This window comes from Coregonus clupeaformis, chromosome 14 (assembly GCF_020615455.1).
Source record: "Coregonus clupeaformis isolate EN_2021a chromosome 14, ASM2061545v1, whole genome shotgun sequence".
NCBI lineage: Eukaryota > Metazoa > Chordata > Actinopteri > Salmoniformes > Salmonidae > Coregonus > Coregonus clupeaformis.
Window position 1 is genome coordinate 7,023,768 of NC_059205.1, and position 26,437 is coordinate 7,050,204.

General features: G+C 45.1%; 2 protein-coding genes across 2 annotated transcripts in view; both read right to left on the reverse strand.

The window, feature by feature from the left end:
* The window catches only part of epb41l3b (erythrocyte membrane protein band 4.1-like 3b), a 90,109-nt gene extending 75,426 nt beyond the window's left edge, over nt 1–14,683 (reverse strand). The window contains exon 1 of the mRNA XM_041895507.2: nt 14,466–14,683. The gene's annotated coding sequence lies outside the window, so the exon portion shown is untranslated. The remainder of the gene's footprint in view (nt 1–14,465) is intronic.
* Nucleotides 14,684–21,516: 6,833 nt separating this feature from the next.
* Nucleotides 21,517–26,437, reverse strand: part of LOC121581629 (transmembrane protein 200C-like) — a 4,979-nt gene continuing 58 nt past the window's right edge. The window contains exons 1-4 of the mRNA XM_041897118.2: nt 26,382–26,437; nt 23,348–24,005; nt 22,537–23,008; nt 21,517–22,336 (exon numbers count right to left, since the gene is read on the reverse strand). The exon at nt 26,382–26,437 is cut by the window's right edge and continues 58 nt beyond it. Coding sequence (XP_041753052.2) covers nt 21,517–22,336; nt 22,537–23,008; nt 23,348–24,005; nt 26,382–26,437 — 2,006 coding nt within the window. The remainder of the gene's footprint in view (nt 22,337–22,536; nt 23,009–23,347; nt 24,006–26,381) is intronic.

Consider the following 26,437-nt stretch of genomic DNA (forward strand, 5'->3'; position numbering starts at 1 on the left):
TCAGCTGCAGTTACGTAGACCCGAGACCCAATGACAATCGAACAGACCTGACCCCGAGGAAAAAGTTAGAATTTTGACCCCAGGCCCACTCGGGTCCCGGGGTCGGGTCTCGGGGTCGGGTCTCGGGGTCGGGTCTCGGGGTCGGGTCTCGGGGTCGGGTCCCGGGGTCGGGTCTCGGGGTCGGGTCTCGGGGTCGGGTCTCGGGTTCATGGTCCCGGGGTCGGGTCCCGGGGTCGGGTCCCGGGGTCGGGTCCCGGGGTCGGGTCTCGGGCGGACCCGTGAAAACCTCTAATTGGAGGTTAGTCTCAGTGACATAAACCCTGGATTGCTGATGCTATGTATTGGCCAATGAGAGGCTTCGAAGCAATCAGTCGGCCATTATTGGCACTCCTCAGTAGGAGCAGTCTTCCATAGGAATGAATGGAATTCTACAATATTTCAATTAAATGTTCCAAGGAAAAAATGTAATGTATTTAAGTATTTTTGGTGTTGTAGTGGGGACAGTAACATATATATATATATATATATATATATATATATATACAACACACACACACACACACACACACATAGTATCTCACAAAAGTGAGTACACCCCTCACATTTTTGTTAATAGTTGAGTATATCGTTTCATGTGACAACATGAAGAAATGACACTTTGCTACAATGTAAAGTAGTGAGTTTACAGCTTGTATAACAGTGTAAATTTGCTGTCCCCTGAAAATAACTCAACACACAGCCATTAATGTCTAAACCGCTGACAACAAAAGTGAGTACACCCCTAAGTGAAAATGTCCAAATTGGGCCCAAAGTGTCAATATTTTGTGTGGCCACCATCATTTTCCAGCACTGCCTTAACCCTCTTGGGCATAGAGTTCACCAGAGCTTCACAGGTTGCCACTGGAGTCCTCTTCCACTCCGCCATGACGACATCACAGAGCTGGTGGATGTTAGAGACCTTGCACTCCTCTACCTTCCGTTTGAGGATGCCCTACAGATGCTAAATAGGGTTTAGGTCTGGAGACCTGCTTGGCCAGTCCATCACCTTTACCCTCAGCTTCTTTAGCAAGGCAGTGGTCGTCTTGGAGGTGTGTTTGGGGTTGTTATGATGTTGGAATACTGCCCTGCGGCCCAGTCTCCGAAGGGAGGGGATCATGCTGTGCTTCAGTATGTCACAGTACATGTTGGCATTCATGGTTCCCTCAATGAACTGTAGCTCCCCAGTGCCGGCAGCACTCATGCAGCCCCAGACCATGACACTCCCACCACCATGCTTGACTGTAGGCAAGACACACTTGTCTTTGTACTCCTCACCTGGTTGCCGCCACACACGCTTGACACCATCTGAACCAAATAAGTTTATCTTGGTCTCATCAGACCCACAGGACATGGTTCCAGTAATCCATGTCCTTAGTCTGCTTGTCTTCAGCAAACTGTTTGCAGGCTTTCTTGTGCATCATCTTTAGAAGAGGCTTCCTTCTGGGACGACAGCCATGCAGACCAATTTGATGCAGTGTGCGGCGTATGGTCTGAGCACTGACAGGCTGACCCCCCTCCTTCAACTTCTGCAGCAATGCTGGCAGCACTCATACATCTAATAATAATAATAATAATAAGCCATTTAGCAGAAGCTTTTATCCAAAGCGACTTACAGTCATGCGTGCATACATTTTTGTGTATGGGTGGTCCCGGGGATCGAACCCACTACCTTGGCGTTACAAGCGCCGTGCTCTACCAGCTGAGCTACAGAGGACCACATCTATTTCCCAAAGACAACCTCTGGATATGACGTTGAGCACGTGCACTCAACTTCTTTGGTCGACCATGGCGAGGCCTGTTCTGAGTGGAACCTGTCCTGTTAAACCGCTGTATGGTCTTGGCCTCCGTGCTGCAGCTCAGTTTCAGGGTCTTGGCAATCTTCTTATAGCCCAGGCCATCTTTATGTAGAGCAACAATTCTTTTTTTCAGATCCTCAGAGAGTTCTTTGCCATGAGGTGCCATGTTGAACTTCCAGTGACCAGTATGAAGGAGTGTGAGAGCGATGACACCAAATTTAACACACCTGCTCCCCATTCACACCTGAGAACTTGTAACACTAAACGAGTCACATGACACCGGGGAGGGAAAATGGCTAATTGGGCCCAATTTGGACATTTCCACTTAGGGGTGTACTCAATTTTGTTGCCAGCGGTTTAGACATTAATGGCTGTGTGTTGTGTTATTTTGAGGGGACAGCAAATTTACACTGTTATACAAGCTGTACACTCACTACTTTACATTGTAGCAAAGTGTCATTTCTTCAGTGTTGTCACATGAAAATATATACTCAAATATTTACAAAAATGTGAGGGGTGTACTCACTTTTGTGAGATACTGTATATATATATACAGTGGGGAGAACAAGTATTTGATACACTGCCGATTTTGCAGGTTTTCCTACTTACAAAGCATGTAGAGGTCTGTAATTTTTATCATAGGTACACTTCAACTGTGAGAGACGGAATCTAAAACAAAAATCCAGAAAATCACATTGTATGATTTTTAAGTAATTAATTTGCATTTTATTGCATGACATAAGTATTTGATACATCAGAAAAGCAGAACTTAATATTTGGTACAGAAACCTTTGTTTGCAATTACAGAGATCATACGTTTCCTGTATGTCTTGACCAGGTTTGCACACACTGCAGCAGGGATTTTGGCCCACTCCTCCATACAGACTTTCTCCAGATCCTTCAGGTTTCGGGGCTGTCGCTGGGCAATACGGACTTTCAGCTCCCTCCAAAGATTTTCTATTGGGTTCAGGTCTGGAGACTGGCTAGGCCACTCCAGGACCTTGAGATGCTTCTTACGGAGCCACTCCTTAGTTGCCCTGGCTGTGTGTTTCGGGTCGTTGTCATGCTGGAAGACCCAGCCACGACCCATCTTCAATGCTCTTACTGAGGAAAGGAGGTTGTTGGCCAAGATCTCGCGATACATGGCCCCATCCATCCTCCCCTCAATACGGTGCAGTCATCCTGTCCCCTTTGCAGAAAAGCATCCCCAGAGAATGATGTTTCCACCTCCATGCTTCACGGTTGGGATGGTGTTCTTGGGGTTGTCCTCATCCTTCTTCTTCCTCCAAACACGGCGAGTGGCGTTTAGACCAAAAAGCTGTATTTTTGTCCCATCAGACCACATGACCTTCTCCCATTCCTCCTCTGGATCATCCAGATGGTCATTGGCAAACTTCAGACGGGCCTGGACATGCGCTGGCTTGAGCAGGGGGACCTTGCGTGCGCTGCAGGATTTTAATCCATGACGGCGTAGTGTGTTACTAATGGTTTTCTTTGAGACTGTGGTCCCAGCTCTCTTCAGGTCATTGACCAGGTCCTGCCGTGTAGTTCTGGGCTGATCCCTCACCTTCCTCATGATCATTGATGCCCCACGAGGTGAGATCTTGCATGGCGCCCCAGACCGAGGGTGATTGACCGTCATCTTGAACTTCTTCCATTTTCTAATAATTGCGCCAACAGTTGTTGCCTTCTCACCAAGCTGCTTGCCTATTGTCCTGTAGCCCATCCCAGCCTTGTGCAGGTCTACAATTGTATCCCTGATGTCCTTACACAGCTCTCTGGTTTTGGCCATTGTGGAGAGGTTGGAGTCTGTTTGATTGAGTGTGTGGACAGGTGTTTTTTATACAGGTAACAAGTTCAAACAGGTGCAGTTAATACAGGTAGTGAGTGGAGAACAGGAGGGCTTCTTAAAGAAAACTAACAGGTCTGTGAGAGCCGGAATTCTTATTGGTTGGTAGGTGATCAAATACTTATGTCATGCAATAAAATGCAAATTAATTACTTAAAAATCATACAATGTGATTTTCTGGATTTTTGTATTAGATTCCGTCTCTCACAGTTGAAGTGTACCTATGATAAAAATTACAGACCTCTACATGCTTTGTAAGTAGGAAAACCTGCAAAATCGGCAGTGTATCAAATACTTGTTCTCCCCACTGTATATATATATATATATATATACAGTACCAGTCAAAAGTTTGGACACACCTACTCAATCAAGGGTTTTTCTATATTTTTACTATTTTCTACATTGTAGAATAATAGTGAAGACATCAAAACTATAAAATAACACATATGGAATCATGTAGTGACCAGCAAAGTGTTAAACAAATCAAAATATATATTATATTTAAGATTCTTCAAATAGCCACCCTTTGCCTTGATGACAGCTTTGCACACTCTTGGCATTCTCTCAACCAGCTTCACCTGGAATGCTTTTCCAACAGTCTTGAAGGAGTTCCCACATATGCTTAGCACTTGTTGGCTGCTTTTCCTTCACTCTGCGGTCCGACTCATCCCTGGACACCATATGTGAATTGATTGCCCCCCATCTATCCTCAGAGTTCGTACTGCTTGGTGACCTAAATTGGGACATGCTTAACACCCCGGCCATCCTACAATCTAAACTAGATGCCCTCAATCTCACTCAAATTATCAACGAACCTACCAGGTACAACCCTAAATCCGTAAACATGGGTACCCTCATAGATATCATCCTGACTAACTTACCCTCTAAATACACCTCCGCTGTCTTCAACCAGGATCTCAGCGATCACTGCCTTATTGCCTGCGTCCGTAATGGGTCCGCGGTCAAACGACCACCCTCATCACTGTCAAACGCTCCCAAAAACACTTCAGCGAGCAGGCCTTCCTAATTGTCCTGGCCCAGGTATCCTGGATGGATATAGATCTCATTCCGTCAGTAGAGGATGCCTGGTTGTTCTTTAAAAGTAATTTCCTCTCAATCTTAAATAGACATGCCCCATTCAAAAAATACAGAACTAAGAACAGATATAGCCCCTGGTTCTCCTCAGACTTGACTGCCCTTGACCAGCACAAAAACATCCTGTGGTGTACTGCATTAGCATCAAATAGCCCCCGCGATATGCAACTTTTCAGTGAAGTTAGGAACCAATATACACAAGCAGTTAGGAAAGCAAAGGCTAACTTTTTCAAACAGAAATTTGCATCCTGTAGCACTAACTCCAAAAAGTTTTGGGACACTAAAGTCCATGGAAAATAAGAGCACTTCCTCCCAGCTGCCCACTGCACTGAGGCTAGGAAACACTATCACCACCGATAAATCTACAATAATCGAGAATTTCAACAAGCATTTTGCTACGGCTGGCCATGCTTTCCACCTGGCTACCACTACCCCGGCCACCAGCTCTGCACCCTCCGCTGCAACTTGCCCATGCCCCCCGCTTCTCCTTCACACAAATCCAGACAGCTGATGTTCTAAAAGAGCTGCAAAATCTGGACCCCTACAAATCATCTGGGCTAGACAATCTGGACCCTTTCTTTCTAAAACTAGCCGCGAAATTGTCGCAACCCCCTATTACTAGCCTGTTCAACCTCTCTTTCGCAACGTCTGAGATCCCCAGAGATTGGAAAGCTGCCGCGGTCATCCCCTCTTCAAAGGGGGTGACACTCTAGATCCAAACTGTTACAGACCCATATCCATCCTGCCCTGCCTTTCAAAAGTTTTTGAAAGCCAAGTCAACAAACAGATCACCGACCATTTCGAATCCCACCGTACCTTCTCCGCTATGCAATCCGGTTTCGAGCTGGTCATGGGTGCACTTCAGCCACGCTCAAGGTCCTAAACGATATTATAACAGCGATCGATAATAGACAGTACTGTGCAGCCGTTTTCATTGACCTGGCCAAGGCTTTCGACTCTGTCAACCACCGCATTCTTATTGGCAGACTAAATAGCCTTGGTTTCTCAAATGACTGCCTCGCCTGGTTCACCAACTACTTCTCAGATAGAGTCCAATGTGTCAAATCGGAGGGCCTGTTGTCTGGACCTATGGCAGTCTCTATGGGGGTGCCACAGGGTTCAATTCTTGGGCCAACTCTTTTCTCTGTGTATATCAATGACGTCGCTCTTGCTGCTGGTGACTCTCAGATCCACCTCTACGCAGACGACACCATTTTGTATACATCTGGCCCTTCATTGGACACTGTGTTAACAAACCTCCAAACGAGCTTCAATTCCATACAACACTCCTTCAGTAGCCTCCAACTGCTCTTAAACACTAGTAAAACTAAATGCATGCTCTTCAACCGAACGCTGCTTGCACCCGCCCACCCGACTAGAATCACTACTCTAGACGGGTCTGACCTAGAGTATGTGGACAACTACAAATATCTAGGTGTCTGGTTAGACTGTAAACTCTCCTTCCAGACTCACATTAAGAATCTCCAATCCAAAGTTAAATCTAGAATCGGTTTCCTATTTCGCAACAAAGCCTCCTTCACTCATGCTGCCAAACATGCCCTCGTAAAACTGACTATCCTACCGATCCTTGACTTCGGCGATGTCATTTACAAAATAGCCTCCAACACTCTACTCAGCAAATTGGATGTTGTCTATCACAGTGCCATCCGTTTTGTCTCCAAAGCCCCATATAATACCCACCACTGTGACCTGTACGCTCTTGTTGGCTGGTCCTCACTACATATTCGTCGCCAAACCCACTGGCTCCAGGCCATCTATAAATCACTGCTAGGCAAATCCCCGCCTTATCTTAGCTCATTGGTCACCATAGCAACACCCACCCGTAGGTCTGCGCTCCAGCGGGTATATCTCACTGGTCATCCCCAAAGCCAACACCTCCTTTGGCCGCAATTCCTTCCAGTTATCTGCTGCCAATGACTGGAACAAATTGCAAAAATCTCTGAAGCTGGAGACACTTATCTCCCTCACTAACTTTAAGCATCAGTTGTCAGAGCACATTACCGATCACTGCACCTGTACACAGCCCATCTGAAATTAGCCCGCCCAACTACCTCATCCCTATATTGTTATTTATTTTGCTCATTTGTACCCCAGTATCTCTATTTGCACATCATCTCTTGCACATCATTCCAGTGTTAATACTAAATTGTAATTATTTTGCACTATAGCCTATTTTATTGCCTTACCTCCATAACTTGCTAAATTTGCACACTGTATATTATATGTATTTCTGTTGTATTTTTGACTTTGTTTTGTTTTACCCCATATGTAACTCTGTGTTGTTGTTTTTATCGCACTGCTTTGCTTTATCTTGGCCAGGTCGCAGTTGTAAATGAGAACTTGTTCTCAACTGGTTTACCTGGTTAAATAAAAGGTGAAATAAATAAATAAATAAAATAAAAAAAACATCTCAACTGGGTTGAGGTCGGGGGATTGTGGAGGCCAGGTCATCTGATGCAGCACTCCATCACTCTCCTTCTTGGTAAAATAGCCCTTACACAGCCTTGAATTCTAAATAAATCACAAACAGTGTCACCAGCAAAGCACCCCCACACCATAACACCTCCTCCTCCATGCTTTACGGTGGGAACTACACATGTGGAGATCATCCGTTCACCCACAACGCGTCTCACAAAGACACAGCGGTTGGAACCAAAGATCTCCAATTTGGACCAAAGGACACATTTCCACCGGTCTAATGTCCATTGCTCGTGTTTCTTGGCCCAAGCAGGTCTCTTCTTATTATTGGGGTCCTTTAGTAGTGGTTTCTTGGCAGCAGTTTGACCATGAAGGCCTGATTCACACAGTCTCCTCTGAACAGTTGATGTTGAGATGTGTCTGTTACTTGAACTCTGTGAAGCATTTATCTGGGCTGCAATTTCTGAGGCTGGTAACTTTAATGAACTTATCCTCTGCAGCAGAGGTAACTCTGGGTCTTCCATTCCTGTGGTGGTCCTCATGAGAGCCAGTTTCATCATAGCGCTTGATGTTTTTTGCGACTGCACTTACATTTACATTTACGTCATTTAGCAGACGCTCTTATCCAGAGCGACTTACAAATTGGTGCATTCAACTTATGATAGGCAGAAGGATTACTTTTATACTATTCCAGGTATTCACTTGAAGAAACTTTCAAAGTTCTTGTAATGTTCCATATTAACTGACCTTCATGTCTTAAAGTAATAATGGACTGTCGTTTCTCTTTGCTTATTTGAGCTGTTCTTGCCATAATATGGACTTGGTCTTTTACCAAATAGGGCTATCTTCTGTATACCCCCCACCTACCTTGTCACAACACAACTGATTGGCTCAAACGCATTCAGAAGGAAATAAATTCCACAAATTAACTTTTAAGAAGGCACACCTGTTAATTGAAATGCATTCCAGGTTACTACCTCATGAAGCTGGTTGAGAGAATGCCAAGATTGTGCAAAGCTGTCATCAAGGCAAAGGCTGGCTTGCCTCTGAAGTTAAGCAGGGTTGGTCCTGGTCGGTCCCTGGATGACCAGATGCTGCTGGAAGTTGGAGGAACAGTAGGAGGCACTCTTTCCCCTGGTCTAAAAACATTATATCCCAATGCCTCAGCACAGTGATTTGGGACATTGCCATGTGTAGGGTGACATCTTTCGGATGGGACATTAAAACGGGTGTCCTGACTCTCTGTGGTCACTAAAGATCCCACGGCACTTATCGTACTACACCGACTCTCTCTCCTGTACTACACCGACTCGCTCTCCTGTACTACACCGACTCGCTCTCCTGTACTACACCGACTCGCTCTCCTGTACTACACCGACTCTCTCTCCTGTACTACACCGACTCCCTCTCCTGTACTACACCGACTCGCTCTCCTGTACTACACCGACTCGCTCTCCTGTACTACACCGACTCCCTCTCCTGTACTACACCGACTCGCTCTCCTGTACTACACCGACTCCCTCTCCTGTACTACACCGACTCTCTCTCCTGTACTACACCGACTCGCTCTCCTGTACTACACCGACTCGCTCTCCTGTACTACACAGACTCCCTCTCCTGTACTACACAGACTCGCTCTCCTGTACTACACCGACTCGCTCTCCTGTACTATACCGACTCGCTCTCCTGTACTACACCGACTCGCTCTCCTGTACTACACAGACTCGCTCTCCTGTACTACACCGACTCGCTCTCCTGTCCTAACTCGCTCTACTGTACTACACCGACTCGCTCTCCTGTACTAACTCGCTCTCCTGTACTACACCGACTCTCTCTCCTGTACTACACCGACTCTCTCTCCTGACCTACACCGACTCGCTCTCCTGTACTAACTCTCTCTCCTGTACTACACCGACTCTCTCTCCTGTACTAACTCGCTCTACTGTACTATAGTAACTCTACTGTACTACAGCTCAGATGATATAGTAGAAATAGGAGAAGACTATCATGTCTCCCACAACATGTATTTAGCTAAGTAAGTCTGTGAGAACAATATATGTTTTACAGTAACAGCCTGGTTGGTCAAGAGCCTATCAACAGCTTAAGATGCAAGTTGTCAGTATATTAGCCTCACATCCGCTATCGGCACTCTATGAGGAAACACCACACAGACATCCTGTACAGCATGTGGTCTCTGGACTGGACTCTGCTCTGTGCTCCCTGGGTTTTTTTTATTCTTCTTCAAACAAATGCACTTAGCGGGTGTTACAAAGATATATCTGGGTACCTTAATTGAATTGGACATTATTCATTTAGCCTGAAAGGGTTCTTTGTTCCCTCAGTATCATCCAATTTCTTCTCACTAACGTACTTTTTCAACATGCTAATAGAGTTGACCAGAGAATGTTTCGGACAGCCCGTCTTCTCTATGGTAAACCGCGTGACCTTGCACGTGTATGCCACCAACACGTTCCTTTCGTTACCCTGCTGACTGTTTATGTTTAATGTTCTGATATCAATACAGTTCGACTCCTTTTTTGGGGGCCTCAGTTCAACTGATTCAGGCTATGACGACTAGCCCACTGCACCCCAATCATCCCTTTACCCAGTACCCACCTGAGTAGCCCGTCTTCTTCCTAGTGAACGGCCTGGCCTTGCACATGTACGCTGCAAGCACTTATCTTCCAGTAGAAGCATAGTGCCTCATAAATGCAGTGAGTTATCCTAACCTTTGAAAAAGCAGTGGGATAAGTAATGATTGTGGCACTAGATCCACGTGTTGCTCATAACTGTAGCAGTGGGATAAGTAATGATTGTGGCACTAGATCCATGTGCTGCTCATAACTGTAGCAGTGGGATAAGTAATGATTGTGGCACTAGATCCACGTGTTGCTCATAACTGTAGCAGTGGGATAAGTAATGATTGTGGCACTAGATCCACGTGTTGCTCATAACTGTAGCAGTGGGATAAGTAATGATTGTGGCACTAGATCCACGTGCTGCTCATAACTGTAGCAGTGGGATAAGTAATGATTGTGGCACTAGATCCACGTGCTGCTCATAACTGTAGCAGAGGCATTTTTAGACCCTGACCGTGGGAGGGGTCTACTATACCCTCCTCTGATCTGGTCAGCTCTCAACAACATGCGTAGTGCCTAGAACAGAACTCCCCTTCCTATATCCCGCTGTCCTCAGCTCACATTCTGAATTACTCATGCTTTCCATGTTAAAGGATCAGGAACCACTAAAGCATACATAACACCAGAATAGATCAGGTTGAAGCACACCCACAGTCTTAGATCAAAGCAAATACAGTACATCAGAGATCTTCCAGTGGGAATATTGGTAGTTGTGGATTGAAGGCATGGCTATTAAGAATTGTACAATCGAATCATTTAAAATGTCTAGCCTGGACCCAGATCTGTTTGTTCTGCCTTGCCAACTCTTATGGTCCTATTGTTTGTGTGACCATAGGAGTTGGCAGGGTTGGACAACACAAACAGATCTAGGACCAGGCAGGGTTGGACAACACAAACAGATCTAGGACCAGGCAGGGTTGGACAACACAAACAGATCTAGGAGTTGGCAGGGTTGGACAACACAAACAGATCTAGGACCAGGCAGGGTTGGACAACACAAACAGATCTAGGACCAGGCTACACAATCCAACCACTTCAGAGCAATGTTCTCAAACTGATTTAAAAAGAGAGAGAGAGACGTCACCAAAGGTCCTTCAAAGAGTGCATCCGAAATGGCACCCTATTCCCTATATAGTGCACTACTTTTGACCAGAGCCCCATGGGAGTAGGTAGGGAGTCATTTCAGACAAAGAGCCTTCAAAGAGAACCCAACCCTGAGCTCTTCACTCCACTATTAATACCCATAGATAACCACGGCGCTATCTCCAGCACCATAGCTTTATAAGGCAAAAAGAAGGTCCATGCCATACTCAAGAGTTGGGAGATAGATAACAGTTATCACCGTTCTGCCAGGCGAGATTGAGCCGGTACCCGTTATCTCACCCCTCTTCACCGACGCCAGGGATGTTTTTGCTAACCTATGCAAAGCTAATGCTCACGTGTTGCCCAGACCACACGTGTGTGTGTGTGTGTGTGTGTGTGTGTGTGTGTGTGTGTGCGCGTCTGCGTCTATGTGTGTGGGATCAGACCACAGTGAGACTGGGAGGGAGGAAAGGAAGGACAGGAGCAGCCCTGTGGGGAAAAAGTGCACACCTGGCAGAAGGAAGGACCGGGGCGGGAGGGGAGGGGAGGGGAGGGGAGGGGGAGGGAGAGGGGTAAAGTCTCTCTGCTGATGGCACAAGTCTCTGATGATGACACCTACCTGCTCTGCTCTGCTCTGCTCTGCTCAGCTCTACTCAGCTCTACTCAGCTCTGTCATGTGATTGCAGGTGGAATAATGATTCACCACTGTCTCCCTCCCTCTTTCTCTACTAGCAAGTGTATCAGGGTATGCTGTGTGTGTGTGTGTGTGTGTGTGTGTGTGTATGTGTGTGTGGTGGAGTTTCTTCAACCTTTGTGCTGCTTATCGCTACATCATGATAAAGACAGACCAGCTATCACATCCGACTGACCTTTTACCCCAATCTTTGTCTCTCACACTTTCACACACAGTCCTGCCAAATAGCTTTCGAGTGTAAGACAGGAGAGTGACTTTGCCTCCTGAGCAAACGCGCCAGCTTCTTCGATGCCGTGTCAGTATTACAGTCTCATTGATTCAAATGCCTCCGATCCCTCAGCTAAATGGGCTGCGTTTACACAGGTAGCCCAATTCTGATATTTATTTGCACAATTATTGGCAAAAGAGCTAATCTGATTGATCAGAAAAAGATCAGAACTAGGCTGCCTGTGTAACCAGAAGTATACAGGCACAGTAAAGTACACCTCATCATTACCGTGTAACATCTCTCAGTGTAGACCCTACTACAGTAGACCTCATTACAGTGTAACATCTCTCAGTGTAGACCCTACTACAGTAGACCTCATCATTACCGTGTAACATCTCTCAGTGTAGACCCTACTACAGTAGACCTCATTACCGTGTAACATCTCTCAGTGTAGACCCTACTACAGTAGACCTCATTACCGTGTAACATCTCTCAGTGTAGACACTACTACAGTAGACCTCATTACCGTGTAACATCTCTCAGTGTAGACCCTACTACAGTAGACCCTCATTACCGTGTAACATCTCTCAGTGTAGACCCTACTACAGTAGACCTCATTACCGTGTAACATCTCTCAGTGTAGACCCTACTACAGTAGACCTCATTACCGTGTAACATCTCTCAGTGTAGACCCTACTACAGTAGACCTCATTACCGTGTAACATCTCTCAGTGTAGACCCTACTACAGTAGACCTCATCATTACCGTGTAACATCTCTCAGTGTAGACCCTACTCCAGTAGGTCTCAATAGTAAGTTAACTACTACTGCCAAACAATAAACGTGACGTTCCGTGGACTTCACCCCGCTCCTATCTCCTATGCAGTGGAGGCTGCTGAGGGGAGGACGGCTCATAATAACGTCTGGAACGGAGTCGATGGAATGGCAATCAAACAGACGAAAACCATGATGCCATTCCATTGACTCCATTCCGGGCCATTATCATTATCAGCCTCCACTGCTCCTAAGGTCTAACCGGTCAAAAGACAGAAGCTTTTTTTTTTTTTTTTTTTGCTTCTATATATTTCTAGTTCATAAACCCATTTCCAACCACTGACCATTACTCATAGTGAAAAAGCAAGAGACAAACAATACCGTACATACTGCCCCCTTTGAATCAAAACTACATCCATAATTGAAAAACCGCCATCGTGTTAGGACACATACATGTACCACAACCAATAAAATGAGTCAACGCTAGTTCATTGTCAGCAGATATAGTCGGCCCCATTGACATAGACCAATAACTGTTATATCTATGGTCAGCACTTAGTCACTTAACCTCTTCAGTCCTCTGAGACTCTTCAGAAACAAGCAGAAAACATCACATTCTCATGTGACAGACTGAATTCACTTCCCCTTTCCAACCTAAATCTGTCTGATGCATATAAAGATGTCTGCTCTCGATCAGATGAGTGTGTGTGTGTGTGTGTGTGTGTGTGTGTGTGTGTGTGTCTGTACAGGAAAACAAGTTGTGCTTGATCAGCAGTTTAAACAAGTAGGAGAATCCAGAAAGGCCTAATGTTTAAAAGGCATTAGTTAGAAGTGCTGATATCAACATGTCACAATCCCACGCCAGACAGTCGGACGGACAGACAGTCAGGGGACATTCAAAGGCTTGGGTTATCCAGATGCCATCCTGGAGTATTTATTCTGTCTTACAAAGAAAAGCGTGTGTCTGGTATGACTGGTTCCTGTACCGTTTGTCACTAAATCGTCAGTGTAATCTCGACGTTTAACACAGCGTTTCAATTCAACTGGTCTATTTCTGTGGTACTCACCATGTCAGTTGTTAGTAGCAGACAGGTCCCAGACAGACGGACAGGTCCCAGACAGACAGACAGGTCCCAGACAGACAGACAGGTCCCAGACGGACAGGCCCCAGCATGTGGAAGGAACAGCAGGTGGATGGTAAAACGAGAGACAAAACCATTCTGTTAATATCTCCCCACTCTGTATATCACCGTGTATTGTACCCCTGTTCACTACCCCTGTACTGAATATGTGTGCTATTTAGAAAATGTGTTGAATTTGCTATAAAAAAAAAAACTCTACAAAAACACCTAGATCATTCATTGTAAAAAAAATAGTGCACGGACAGTCAGTTTGAGGAGAGTTTAGGCAAATAGAAAGCAGAAAGAATAGTATTTTTTAGAGAAATGTGTCCTGTCATTGCCTTGAGTGTCCTGTGACAGAGGGTGACCACAGGGTCACATTTTCTCACCTACCAAATAACTGCAGTCTAGAGTTGTATTTTGGGATAAACATATATTCAAAACATTCACTGGTGGTGAAATATGCAGTCTCATATTTGTTTCTCAAAATGATAGTAGGTTTTCAGAAATGTCGTTTTGGTGCTGAATCATATAACTTTCTCTAGTCTAGATGAAAGGGCACAACACATTTTGACAAGTCAATTTATGGTCTGTAACATCTGGTTCAAATCAGTCGGATCAGCGCATGTTTCAAACCTGTCGCTCCTTCTAACTAAATGCACTTTACCAGACTTGATTATGTCCAATTAAAAACAAACTCACATCATCACGAAACCAAAAGCACGTTACCTGACTCGTGTTCTTCTCAGAAAACCTCGGCACAACCCTGTTACAAACAAAACCGTCCCAAAGGAGAAGGATTTCCGACAGCGCGACGCTGCTCGGGAGAAGCTTGGCAGAAACTAGTTGTCGCCACTGCCTTGGTTCGGAAGGGTTCGGTGGAATTTGACAGGCCACTACTCCCACAGAGTTCTCTAAACCCAGAGGCGCAATATCGCGAGACTTCCGGGAAAGCTTGAGAAACAGACCAAACAGACCAGGCCGGGGTTTGGGCTTCGAGAAGTCAATGAGAGAACAACATTCCTTAGTTGTTAATTTTCTACAAATCTAAAAGGCACAACCTAGATTCGAGCCAATTTCTTAAGTAGTTGAACATGCTATTACTCAAACCTCATGAAAGTGACAAGCTTTCATTTTTTGTCAAAAACAACTTTATGTCAAAGGAGTGCCTTTGAGTTGACGACCTGCACATGCGCAGTTCGTTGCGAGACGACCGTTAGACACAATGACGTGTTTCAAGACATGAGTTTAGCTTCTCAATGTTGCCATGACATCGCCTACAAGCAGGGCCGGTCCTGGCCATTCTGCTGCCCTAGGTAAAACAAAAAAATTGCAGACCCCTACTAGAATAGATTAGTCCCAGTAAGCAAAATGACGTTGAAAAGACGTCTAAAATACTTGTTTATTTGTATTTTATTCCAGACGTTGAAGTTAGGGTCAATTTAGGTTCTGAATGAAAGGTGAAAATAAGTATTTTCCAGATGTTGAAAATACGTATTTTCAGGACATTGAAATCAGGTTAATTTTTGGTTCTGAATGAAAGTTGAAAATACGTAAATTTATAGACATCTATAGTTTGGGCCAAATCAAGGCTGGTCCAGACCGGATAAAATCTTAACTAAACATAGACGTCTGCACCAAAAAAAGCTGTCCAAAAGGTGTCAGCGTCGGTCCGTGCTTACTGAAGTATAGCCTACAGTGTCACCTGAAATTACATTTTAGGAATGACCATCTATGTGGTAGGCCTACCGTTTGTAAAACACCAAAAAAGACGGCCAAAAGACGTTGGCGTTGGTCCGTGCTTACTGGGGTGTAGCCTACCATGTCAGCCCACAGTGGGATTGTATGAATGCCCATCCATGTGGTAGTTCCAACATTTGTAAAACAGGCCGTTACATTGGCTTTATTAGTCCGGATTACTGTGACTAATAAATTTGGCTATTTAAGCACTGAATATCAGCTACCCAACTTTATCATGAGTAGTTTTCCTGAGACTATTTGCAATGTTTTTACACAGAGGGAAATGCAGAAGTGTATTATTTTTTCGCTATGATCAGCTCGTCAAAACTTACCGATACAAACTTGAAACCACTGATCATGACAATTTAGACCCACTGGATGAAACTCCTGGACAGCAGTTGCGAGTAGCCTGATTGTCCATTCCATATTGTCCATTTTACTTTGAACTGACCTGTTTTTAGGATATGTTGTTTGTTAACAATTCAGCAAAAAAATGATAATAATTGATTGAGCGTCATTTAGGTTAGACTATTCTATCGGAGAAACCTGCATTATGTAAAAAGTGTCCATCTCATTACGTTGTCATATATGTTATCTCCAGCCTGTAGGCTACAGAAAAGGCCACATACTCATTCTACCATAACCTGTACAGTGCCTTGCAAAAAGTATTCATCCCACTTCGCGTTTTTCCTATTTTGTTGCATTACAACCTGTAATTTAAATGGATTTTATAATTGGATTTCATGTAATGGACACACACAAAATAGTCCAAATTGGTGAAGTGAAATGAAAAAAAAAACAACTAGTTTAAAAGAATTCTAAAAAATAAATAACGTAAAAGTGGTGCGTGCATATGTATTCACCCCCTTTGCTATGAAGCCCCTAAATAAGATCTGGTGCAACCAATTACCTTCAGAAGTCACATAATTAGTTAAATAAAGTCCACCTGTGAGCAATCTAAGTGTCACAGGATCTCAGTATATACAGTGAGGGAAAAAAGTATTTCATCCCCTGCTGATTTTGTACGTTTGCCCACTGACAAAGAAATGATCAGTCTATCATTTTAATGGTAGGTTTATTTGAACAGTGAGACAGAATAACAACAAAAAAATCCAGAAAAACGCATGTCAAAAATGTTATAAATGTATTTGCATTTTAATGAGGGAAATAAGTATTTGACCCCCTCTCAATCAGAACGATTTCTGGCTCCCAGGTGTCTTTTATACAGGTAACGAGCTGAGATTAGGAGCACACTCTTAAAGGGAGTGCTTCTAATCTCATCTTGTTACCTGTATAAAAGACACCTGTCCACAGAAGCAATCAATCAATCAGATTCCAAACTCTCCACCATGGCCAAGACCAAAGAGCTCTCCAAGGAAGTCAGGGACAAGATTGTAGACCTACACAAGGCTGGAATGGGCTACAAGACCATCGCCAAGCAGCTTGGTGAGAAGGTGACAACAGTTGGTGCGATTATTCGCAAATGGAAGAAACACAAAATAACTGTCAATCTCCCTCGGCCTGGGGCTCCATGCAAGATCTCACCTCGTGGAGTTGCAATGATCATGAGAACGGTGAGGAATCAGCCCAGAACTACACGGGAGGATGTTGTCAATGATCTCAAGGCAGCTGGGACCATAGTCACCAAGAAAACAATTGGTAACACACTACGCCGTGAAGGACTGAAATCCTGCAGCGCCCGCAAGGTCCCCCTGCTCAAGAAAGCACATTTACAGGCCCGTCTGAAGTTTGCCAATGAACATCTGAATGATTCAGAGGTGAACTGGGTGAAAGTGTTGTGGTCAGATGAGACCAAAATCGAGCTCTTTGGCATCAACTCAACTCGCCGTGTTTGGAGGAGGAGGAATGCTGCCTATGACCCCAAGAACACCCTCCCCACCGTCAAACATGGAGGTGGAAACGTTATGCTTTGGGGGTGTTTTTCTGCTAAGGGGACAGGACAATTTCACCGCATCAAAGGGACGATGGACGGGGCCATGTACCGTCAAATCTTGGGTGAGAACCGCCTTCCCTCAGCCAGGGCATTGAAAATGGGTCGTGGCTGGGTATTACAGCATGACAATGACCCAAAACACACGGCCAAGGCAACAAAGGAGTGGCTCAAGAAGAAGCACATTAAGGTCCTGGAGTGGCCTAGCCAGTCTCCAGACCTTAATCCCATAGAAAATCTGTGGAGGGAGCTGAAAGTTCGAGTTGCCAAACGTCAGCCTCGAAACCTTAATGACTTGGAGAAGATCTGCAAAGAGGAGTGGGACAAAATCCCTCCTGAGATGTGTGCAAACCTGGTGGCCAACTACAAGAAACGTCTGACCTCTGTGATTGCCAACAAGGGTTTTGCCACCAAGTACTAAGTCATGTTTTGCAGAGGGGTCAAATACTTATTTCCCTCATTAAAATGCAAATCAATTTATAACATTTTTGACATGCGTTTTTCTGGATTTTTGTTGTTGTTATTCTGTCTCTCACTGTTCAAATAAACCTACCATTAAAATTATAGAATGATCATGTCTTTGTCAGTGGGCAAACATACAAAATCAGCAGGGGATCAAATACTTTTTTCCCTCACTGTATACACCTGTTCTGAAAGGCCCCAGAGTCTGCAACACCACTAAGCAAGGGGCACCACCAAGCAAGTGGCACCATGAAGAGACAAGGAGCGCCCCAAACAGGTCAGGGACAAAGTTGTGGAGAAGTACAGATCAGGGTTGGGTTATAAAAAAATGTCAGAAACTTTGAACATCCCACGGAGCACCATTAAATCTATTATTAAAAAATGGAAAGAATATGGCACCACAACAAACTTGCCAACAGAGGGCCGCCCACCAAAACTCACGGACCAGGCAAGGAGGGCATTAATCAGAGAGGCAACAAAGACACCAAAGATAACCCTGAAGGAGCTGCAAAGCTCCACAGGGGAGATTGGAGTATCTGTCCATAGGACCACTTTAAGCCGTACACTCCACAGAGCTGGGCTTTACGGAAGAGTGGCCAGAAAAAAGCCATTACTTAAAGAAAAAAATAAGCAAACATGTTTGGTGTTTGCCAAAAGGTATGTGGGAGACTGCCCAAACATATGGAAGATGGTACTCTGGTCAGATGAGACTAAAATTGAGCTTTTTGGCCATCAAGGAAAAGGCTATGTCTGGTGCAAACCCAACACCTCTCATCACCCCGAGAACACCAGTGAAGCATGGTGGTGGCAGCATCATGCTGTGGGGATGTTTTTAATCGGCAGGGACTGGGAAACTGGTCAGAATTGAAGGAATGATGGATGGCGCTAAATACAGGGACATTCTTGAGGGAAATTGAGAATCTGTGGTATGACTTAAAGATTGTTGTACACCAGCGGAACCCATCCAACTTGAAGGAGCTGGAGCAGTTTTGCCTTGAAGAATGGGCAAAAATCCCAGTGGCTAGATGTGCCAAGCTTATAGAGACATACCCCAAGAGACTTACAGCTGTAATTGCTGCAAAAGGTGGCTCTACAAAGTATTGGGTGAATAGTTATGCACGCTCAAGTTTTCAGTTTTTTTGTCCTATTTGTTGTTTGTTTCACAAAAACAATTATTTTGCATCTTCAAAGTTGTAGGCATGTTATGTCAATCAAATGATACAAACCCCCTAAAAAATCAATATTAATTCCAGGTTGTAAGGCAACAAAATAGGAAAAATGCCAAGGAGGGGTGAATACTTTCGCAAGCCACTGTATCTGCTAAAAAATTTTTTAAATGGGCGGAATGTTGCGATGCGTCTCTCCCACAGCACTCTGGGAATGGACAAGATAAATATTTTTCATCCCTGCCTTTGACAAAGTGGGCACTGTTTATCACAGGGCGGCATCAGCGCTCACCCAAAAAGCCCTTATGCCACCGGTTGAGAGAGAAACTGTAATTGTTTTGTTATGTGAGGTTTTATGTGTTGTCGGAGGTGCGTCTCTTGGTCAGTTTAGCTCAGAAAACCCCACCCTCGTTAATCTGCTGCCATTGGTGGCCGCCTAATCTTGCATAATGAGCTGGCCGGCCCCCGCCTACAAGTGTGATCGGGGATTTCTATTGGAAAATAAGTTTTAGCCTTATCTTCATACTGTACTGTCTTTGCTACTACTACAGAACACTCCGACTGCTCTATTGCCGCCTCTCTTGGTTTCAATTGGTTCCCATTCATTTCAAACACACCTGTCGGTAAAAGTAATTGGTAAAAGCCAGGGGCGCAACTTTGGTTTTAGAAGTGGGGGGGGGGGACATATATAAATATATTTTTTATCCAGTCGGATAAACACTCCAAACAGCCTACCCGACCGCTCGGAGGTGTCCGCATGGTCCTAAAGCACATAATTCCCTAATTTTGTATCACATTCCAACGATAAAACTGGGGGGGGGGACAAAAATGGAACATGTCCCCCCCCGTCCCCCCCCCCCCGTCCCCAGTGAAAGTTGCGCCCCTGGTAAAAGCACACCCACAGAAAGGAGAGCTTCATAAAATACCTTGAGGTTGGCAGAAGAAGCAATAACACATTTTCACCACTAGATGGCCACGTTAGACTGATGTAGAGACGTGTGGCTTAGAATACAATTTTCATTGAATAACGTGAATAATGTCAATATTGCTATTTTGGTACAGCATATACAACGAAGATCAGCTAAATGTATTAGGCCATCTACATTAGATCCCACTTTATTTATTCATAATTAAACATACATCCAACAGTCAAAACCTAATTTTCACCTCAACCCGTCACGAAATCTGAACAATATTCTACCCGAGATTCCATTTCTGGCACGTAGCAATACCTAGAAACTATTTACCTAGAAACACTATCTAAACTAAAGCTTTATTTTGTGTCACAGTTTCATTAAATCTACACGGCCGTGTCTCGTAGGTAGCTGCAACAGGGCCCTCCTGTAGCTCAGTTGGTAGAGCGTGGCGCTTGCAACGCCAGGGTTGCGGGTTCGATTCCCACGGGGGGCCAGTATGAAAAACGTATGCCCTCACTAACTGTGAGCCGCTTTGGATAAGAGCGTCTGCTAAATGACTAAGATTTCAGAGCAACGTAATTCCACTAGAGCTACAGTGATTTATTTTATTATTTTTTACAAATAATATCTACGTTTTTCTAGACAAAGTATTGCTGTTGCTACAATGAAAAAATGGAATAGTTTGATCTAGATGTTGATTTGTTTGTGTGATTCTACTCTTGTTGGTGATCTGAAAGTGTCAACGGTGATCTGAAAGTGTCAACGGTGTCCATGTCTTTCTGACCTAAAAAATGGTCTTATATATATATACCTGCGTCCACATTCTATGCCATCGGCTGTGTAGACCCTGCTACAGTAAAAGCCTTGATCCCAAACAAATGGGAAAGACAGGGTTCTGTCTAAAAGGATAACACGACAAGACATGTCATATCTGTCTAGAGTTCTGCCGAAGAACTGGGGGCCACTCTGATCCCGCCCTCTCCCCGATCTCCTGAGTTCCTTCAGGCCGCACCTTGACTCTAGATCGGTTTGAGCACTGTCTTTTCCTACTGATATCCATGACATGCCAATCACACAACTATTTAGGGTTCATCTGTTGAAGAGCTGGGGATTACTGTAACTCCCTCTCTCGCTCTCCTTCTCTCATGAGTTCCTTTAGGCTGCACCTTGACTCTGTAGGTCGGACATCTGTCTAAAATGATAACATGACAAGACATCTGTCTAGAGTTCGGTTAAAGAAGAGCTTGGGGGTGACTGTTACTCCCCCTCCTTCTCCTTCTTCTTCTCCCTGAACTGCTGCTACTGCTACTTCCCTTTCCTCTTCCTGGTTCGAGTCGGGCACACAGGAAGTCGCTTCATCCACTGCCTCGAAGGACTCTCCACTTTGATGTATCCCGTGGACAGCTGAACTGCCGGGCCCTGTCGCCTCGACGACAGACAGCTACGGTGAGGCTGCATCGTCATGCCGACCTGGGCGGGTCCCCCCCCTGGTCCCCCCCCGGGCTGGAGAGGGAGTTGAGTGAGGCGAGACTCCATCTCCATCATCACCCTGGAGACGTGAGAGTGGGAGGGGGGGGAATAGTTGGGAGCCCTGTGGGGTGAGGGTCTGTCCCTGTAGCGCCTCCCTGGTGTTCAGTAAGGGTAATTTCTAGACCCTCTGTATACTCCTGGGGAGTCAACGAGGTTGAGCTCCTCCTGAAGGCATCCTTCCCTGTAGGGTCCAGACTTAGATTATATGCTTCCTGAGGATTCAATGAGCCTCTTCTTGAAGCATCCTTCTCTGTAGGGTCCAGACTTAGATTATAGGGTCCCTGAGGATTCGATGAAGCCCTTCTTGAAGCATCCTTGTCTGTAGGGTCCAGACGTAGATTATATGCTTCCTGAGGATTCAATGAAGTCCTTGAAGCGTCTTTCTCTTTAGTGCCCAGACCTTGACTGTAGCCTGCTACCTGCTCTTCCTCGATCCCATTTTCACTAAAATCCTTGACTTTTATGATCTCTTCCTCCGAGCAACCCTCTGTCTCCTCTCTCTCGGCCTGTCCCCTCTCCTCCTCCACCTCACAGTTGTTCAGTTTGATGACGGGGAGCTTGAAAGCGTTGACAGATGAAGAGACGATGGAGCCTGTACCCTCCCACTGACTGGGGTACGAGGCCTGCTCTGAGTCCCACTGACTGGGGTACGAGGCCTGCTCTGAGTCCCACTGACTGGGGTACGAGGCCTGCTCTGAGTCCCACTGACTGGGGTACGAGGCCTGCTCTGAGTCCCACTGACTGGGGTACGAGGCCTGCTCTGAGTCCCACTGACTGGGGTACGAGGCCTGCTCTGAGTCCCACTGTCTGGGGCAGGGCACCTGCTCCGAACACCTGAATAGATAAGATTAGAAACCTTTAATGTAATTTATTTTGCAACATATACAATGTACGCTTGTTCAACCATCATTATCATGCGAGGTCACATTCTATTTTTCTACACGTATCTAGAGAAACAGACTGTGATCTTGCATGATCTGGATGGTCAAAACGAGGCTATACAAACTGTACATATAGACAAAAATGTACAGTACCTGCGCTTCTGGTCCCTGTAGATACTGTAGACAGTGTCTGTGAACGTCTGGTTGTCTCTCGACCAGCTACACTGCCTCCCTGCCATTGATGGTCGTCTGGACTGCTGCTCAGCGCTGACGGACTCCCCCTGGTGGCCGGACCCGGTATTGGAAAGCCAGGAGCTGCAACCTAGCTCTAGTATCCCGCCGGGGTTGTAAGACCCTGAGTATACATCAACACTGCCTCTGGGCTGCACGTAGTTGACCAGTCCGTTACTCGGCGAGTAGTCCTTGGTCCGTGTGTTGTGGAGGTCGATGACCGTGGAGTAGATGTCTCTGAGGTCGATGACTTTGGTCTTCTGGTCTCTGTTCTCGTGAAGCACGGCGTTTGCACAGATGAAGATAAATATGCCTATCCCCATTACTAAGGGGCCAAACACCTTCAGGTTGTCTGAGTACAGATAGTTGTCCAAGAAGTCAGAGATAAACCCACCTGAAGGATTGGAAGAAGAGGCAGAGGGCGGAGACTAATGACTTTATTTATTTAACCAGGTAAGTCTTTACCTAATGACCTGACCAAGATAAGAGCGAGACACCTAAGCAAAGCAGACAAAATGAACAACTTGATTCATGTTTTGTCTTGTACCATTTTCTGTGAGTAAAAATATCTTATTAAAGAAATAACCCACCTGAGGGACGAGGAGGAGGGGAGGAGGAGGAGGAGGGGTAGATACCGATACAAGTACACTTCCAGGTACACTACCATAAACAGGTACAAGTACAGGTAAACTTCCATTGACAACAACACTAGTCTGGTTGGTCAACTCAACACTCGTCTGGTTGGTCAACTCCCCAACAGTCTGGTTGGTCAACTCCCCAACAGTCTGATTGGTCAACTCCCCAACAGTCTGGTTGGTCAACTCCCCAACAGTCTGGTTGGTCAACTCCCCAACAGTCTGGTTGGTCAACTCCCCAACAGTCTGGTTGGTCAACTCCCCAACAGTCTGGTTGGTCAACTCCCCAACAGTCTGGTTGGTCAACTCAACACTAGTCTGGTTGGTCAACTCCCCAACAGTCTGGTTGGTCAACTCCCCAACAGTCTGGTTGGTCAACTCCCCAACAGTCTGGTTGGTCAACTCAACACTAGTCTGGTTGGTCAACTCCCCAACAGTCTGGTTGGTCAACTCCCCAACAGTCTGGTTGGTCAACTCCCCAACAGTCTGGTTGGTCAACTCCCCAACAGTCTGATTGGCTGTATTGTTGTTGTTATTATGGCTCCAGGTGGCAGACACCAAGGGGCTCTTGGAGTAGCTCGTCCTGCCGTTGCCTGTGCGCTCCTCCCCTGGTGATACCCTGGTTGTGTACCCCTGGCTGTGGCCTTCATGTGGCCAGTAACCCAGCACAGCCATGGCTATCCCGACCATCAACACCACCACTCCCACTGCAGCCAACAGCCCAGATGGGGAACGTAGGTTGAGTTTCCCCTTCACCTGGAGACAGACAGGACATCATTATAATAGAGTTCAGGAATGTCTTTTCTAGGATAAACATAGAGACATTTAAACACAGAAATTATGTTTCAAGTGAGAACTGAGAAATGCGACTGAAGTCCACATACACTAAGTTGACTGTGCCATTAAACAGCTTGGAAAATTCCAGAAAATGATGTCATGGCTTTAGAAGCTTCTGATAAGCTAATTGACATCATTTGAGTCAATTGGAGGTGTACCTGTGGATGTATTTCAAGCCCTACCTTCAAACTCAGTGCCTCTTTGCTTGACATCATGAGAAGATCTAAAGAAATCAGCCAAGACCTCAGAAAATATGTTTTAGACCTCCACAAGTCTGGTTCATCCTTGGGAGCAATTTCCAAACGCCTGAAGCTACAACGTTCATCTGTACAAACAATAGTATGCAAGTATAAACACCATGGGACCACACAGCCGTCATACCGCTCAGGAAGAAGTCTCCTAGAGATGAACGTACATTGGTGCGAAAAGTTCAAATCAATCCCAGAACAACAGCAAAGGACCTTGTGAAGATGCTGGAGGAAACAGGTACAAAAGTATCTATATCCACAGTAAAACAAGTCCTATATCGACATAAACTGAAAGGCCGCTCAGCAAGGAAGAAGCCACTGCTCCAAAACCGCCATAAAAAAGCCAGACTACGGTTTGCAACTGCACATGGGGACAAAGATCGTACTTTTTGGAGAAATGTCCTCTGGTCTGATGAAACAAAAATAGAACTGTTTGGCCATAATGACCATCTTTCTGTTTGGAGGAAAAAGGGGGTGCTTGCAAGCCGAAGAACACCATCCCAACCGTGAAGCACGGGGGTGGCAGCATCATGCTGTGGGGGTGCTTTGCTGCAGGAGGGACTGGTGCACTTCACAAAATAGATGGCATCATGAGGAAGGAAAATGATGTGGATATATTGAAGCAACATCTTAAGACATCAGTCAGGAAGTTAAAGCTTGGTCGCAAATGGGTCTTCCAAATGGACAATGACCCCAAGCATACTTCCAAAGTTGTGGCAAAATGGCTTAAGGACAACAAAGTCAAGGTATTGGAGTGGCCATCACAAAGCCCTGACCTCAATCCTATGGAACATTTGTGGGCAGAACTGAAAAAGCGTATGCGAGCAAGGAGGCCTACAAACCTGACTCAGTTACACCAGCTCTGTCAGGACGAATGGGCCAAAATTCACCCAACTTATTGTGGGAAGCTGGTGGAAGGCTACCCGAAATGTTTGACACAAGTTAAACAATTTAAAGGCAATGCTACCAAATACTAATTGAGTGTATGTAAACTTCTGACCCTCTGGGAATGTGATGAAAGAAATAAAAGCTGAAATAAATCATTCTCTCTACTATTATTCTGACATTTCACATTCTTAAAATAAAGTGGTGATCCTAACTGACCTAAGACAGGGAATGTTTACTAGGATTAAATGTCAGGAATTGTGAAAAACTGAGTTTAAATGTATTTGGCTAAGGTGTATGTAAACTTCTGACTTCAACTGTATGTTGGTCTACTGTACTTCAAACAACTGTACAATTCTCCTACTGCTATGGACAAATTCTTAATACACAGAGCATTATGGGTAATGTCGTTTAGTACGCCATGCTACCCACCACCACCACCATATAGTCAAAGATGGTTTATTATAAAGATGCCTAGTAACTGCTTCTCCAATTGAAATTCCCGATCACACTTGTAGGCAATGTCATGGTGACGTGAGCTAGCTAAGCTCATGCGCAGAAACACGTCATCGAGTCTAACGGTCGCGTTGCGCCGAACTATGCATTGGCTTAAATCTAGGTTGTGCCTTTAGAAATCGAGAAAATTAAAAACTAAATAATCATTTTTATCTTCTGTAGTTTATTCCATCATGCTACCCACCACCACCACATCATTATAAACTAGATACAATACACAAAGCATTATGGGTACTGTAGTCCATCATGCTACCCACCACCACCACATCGTTCTAAACTAAATACAATACACAAAGCATTATGGGTACTGTAGTACAGAGCATGATGGTTTTTATAGTCCAACATGCTACCCTCTACCACCACATCGTTCTAAACCAGATACAATATACAAAGCATTATGGGTATTGTAGTCCATCATGCTACCCACCACCACCACATCGTTCTAAACCAGATACAATATACAAAGCATTATGGGTATTGTAGTCCATCATGCTACCCACCACCACCACATCGTTCTAAACTAGAAACAATACACAAAGCATTATGGGTATAGTAGTCCATCATGCTACCCACCACCACCACATCGTTCTAAACTAGAAACAATACACAAAGCATTATGGGTATAGTAGTCCATCATGCTACCCACCACCACCACATCGTTCTTCTTTCTCTTGGCTTGTTTCCTCCTCTTGTTCTCAGCTT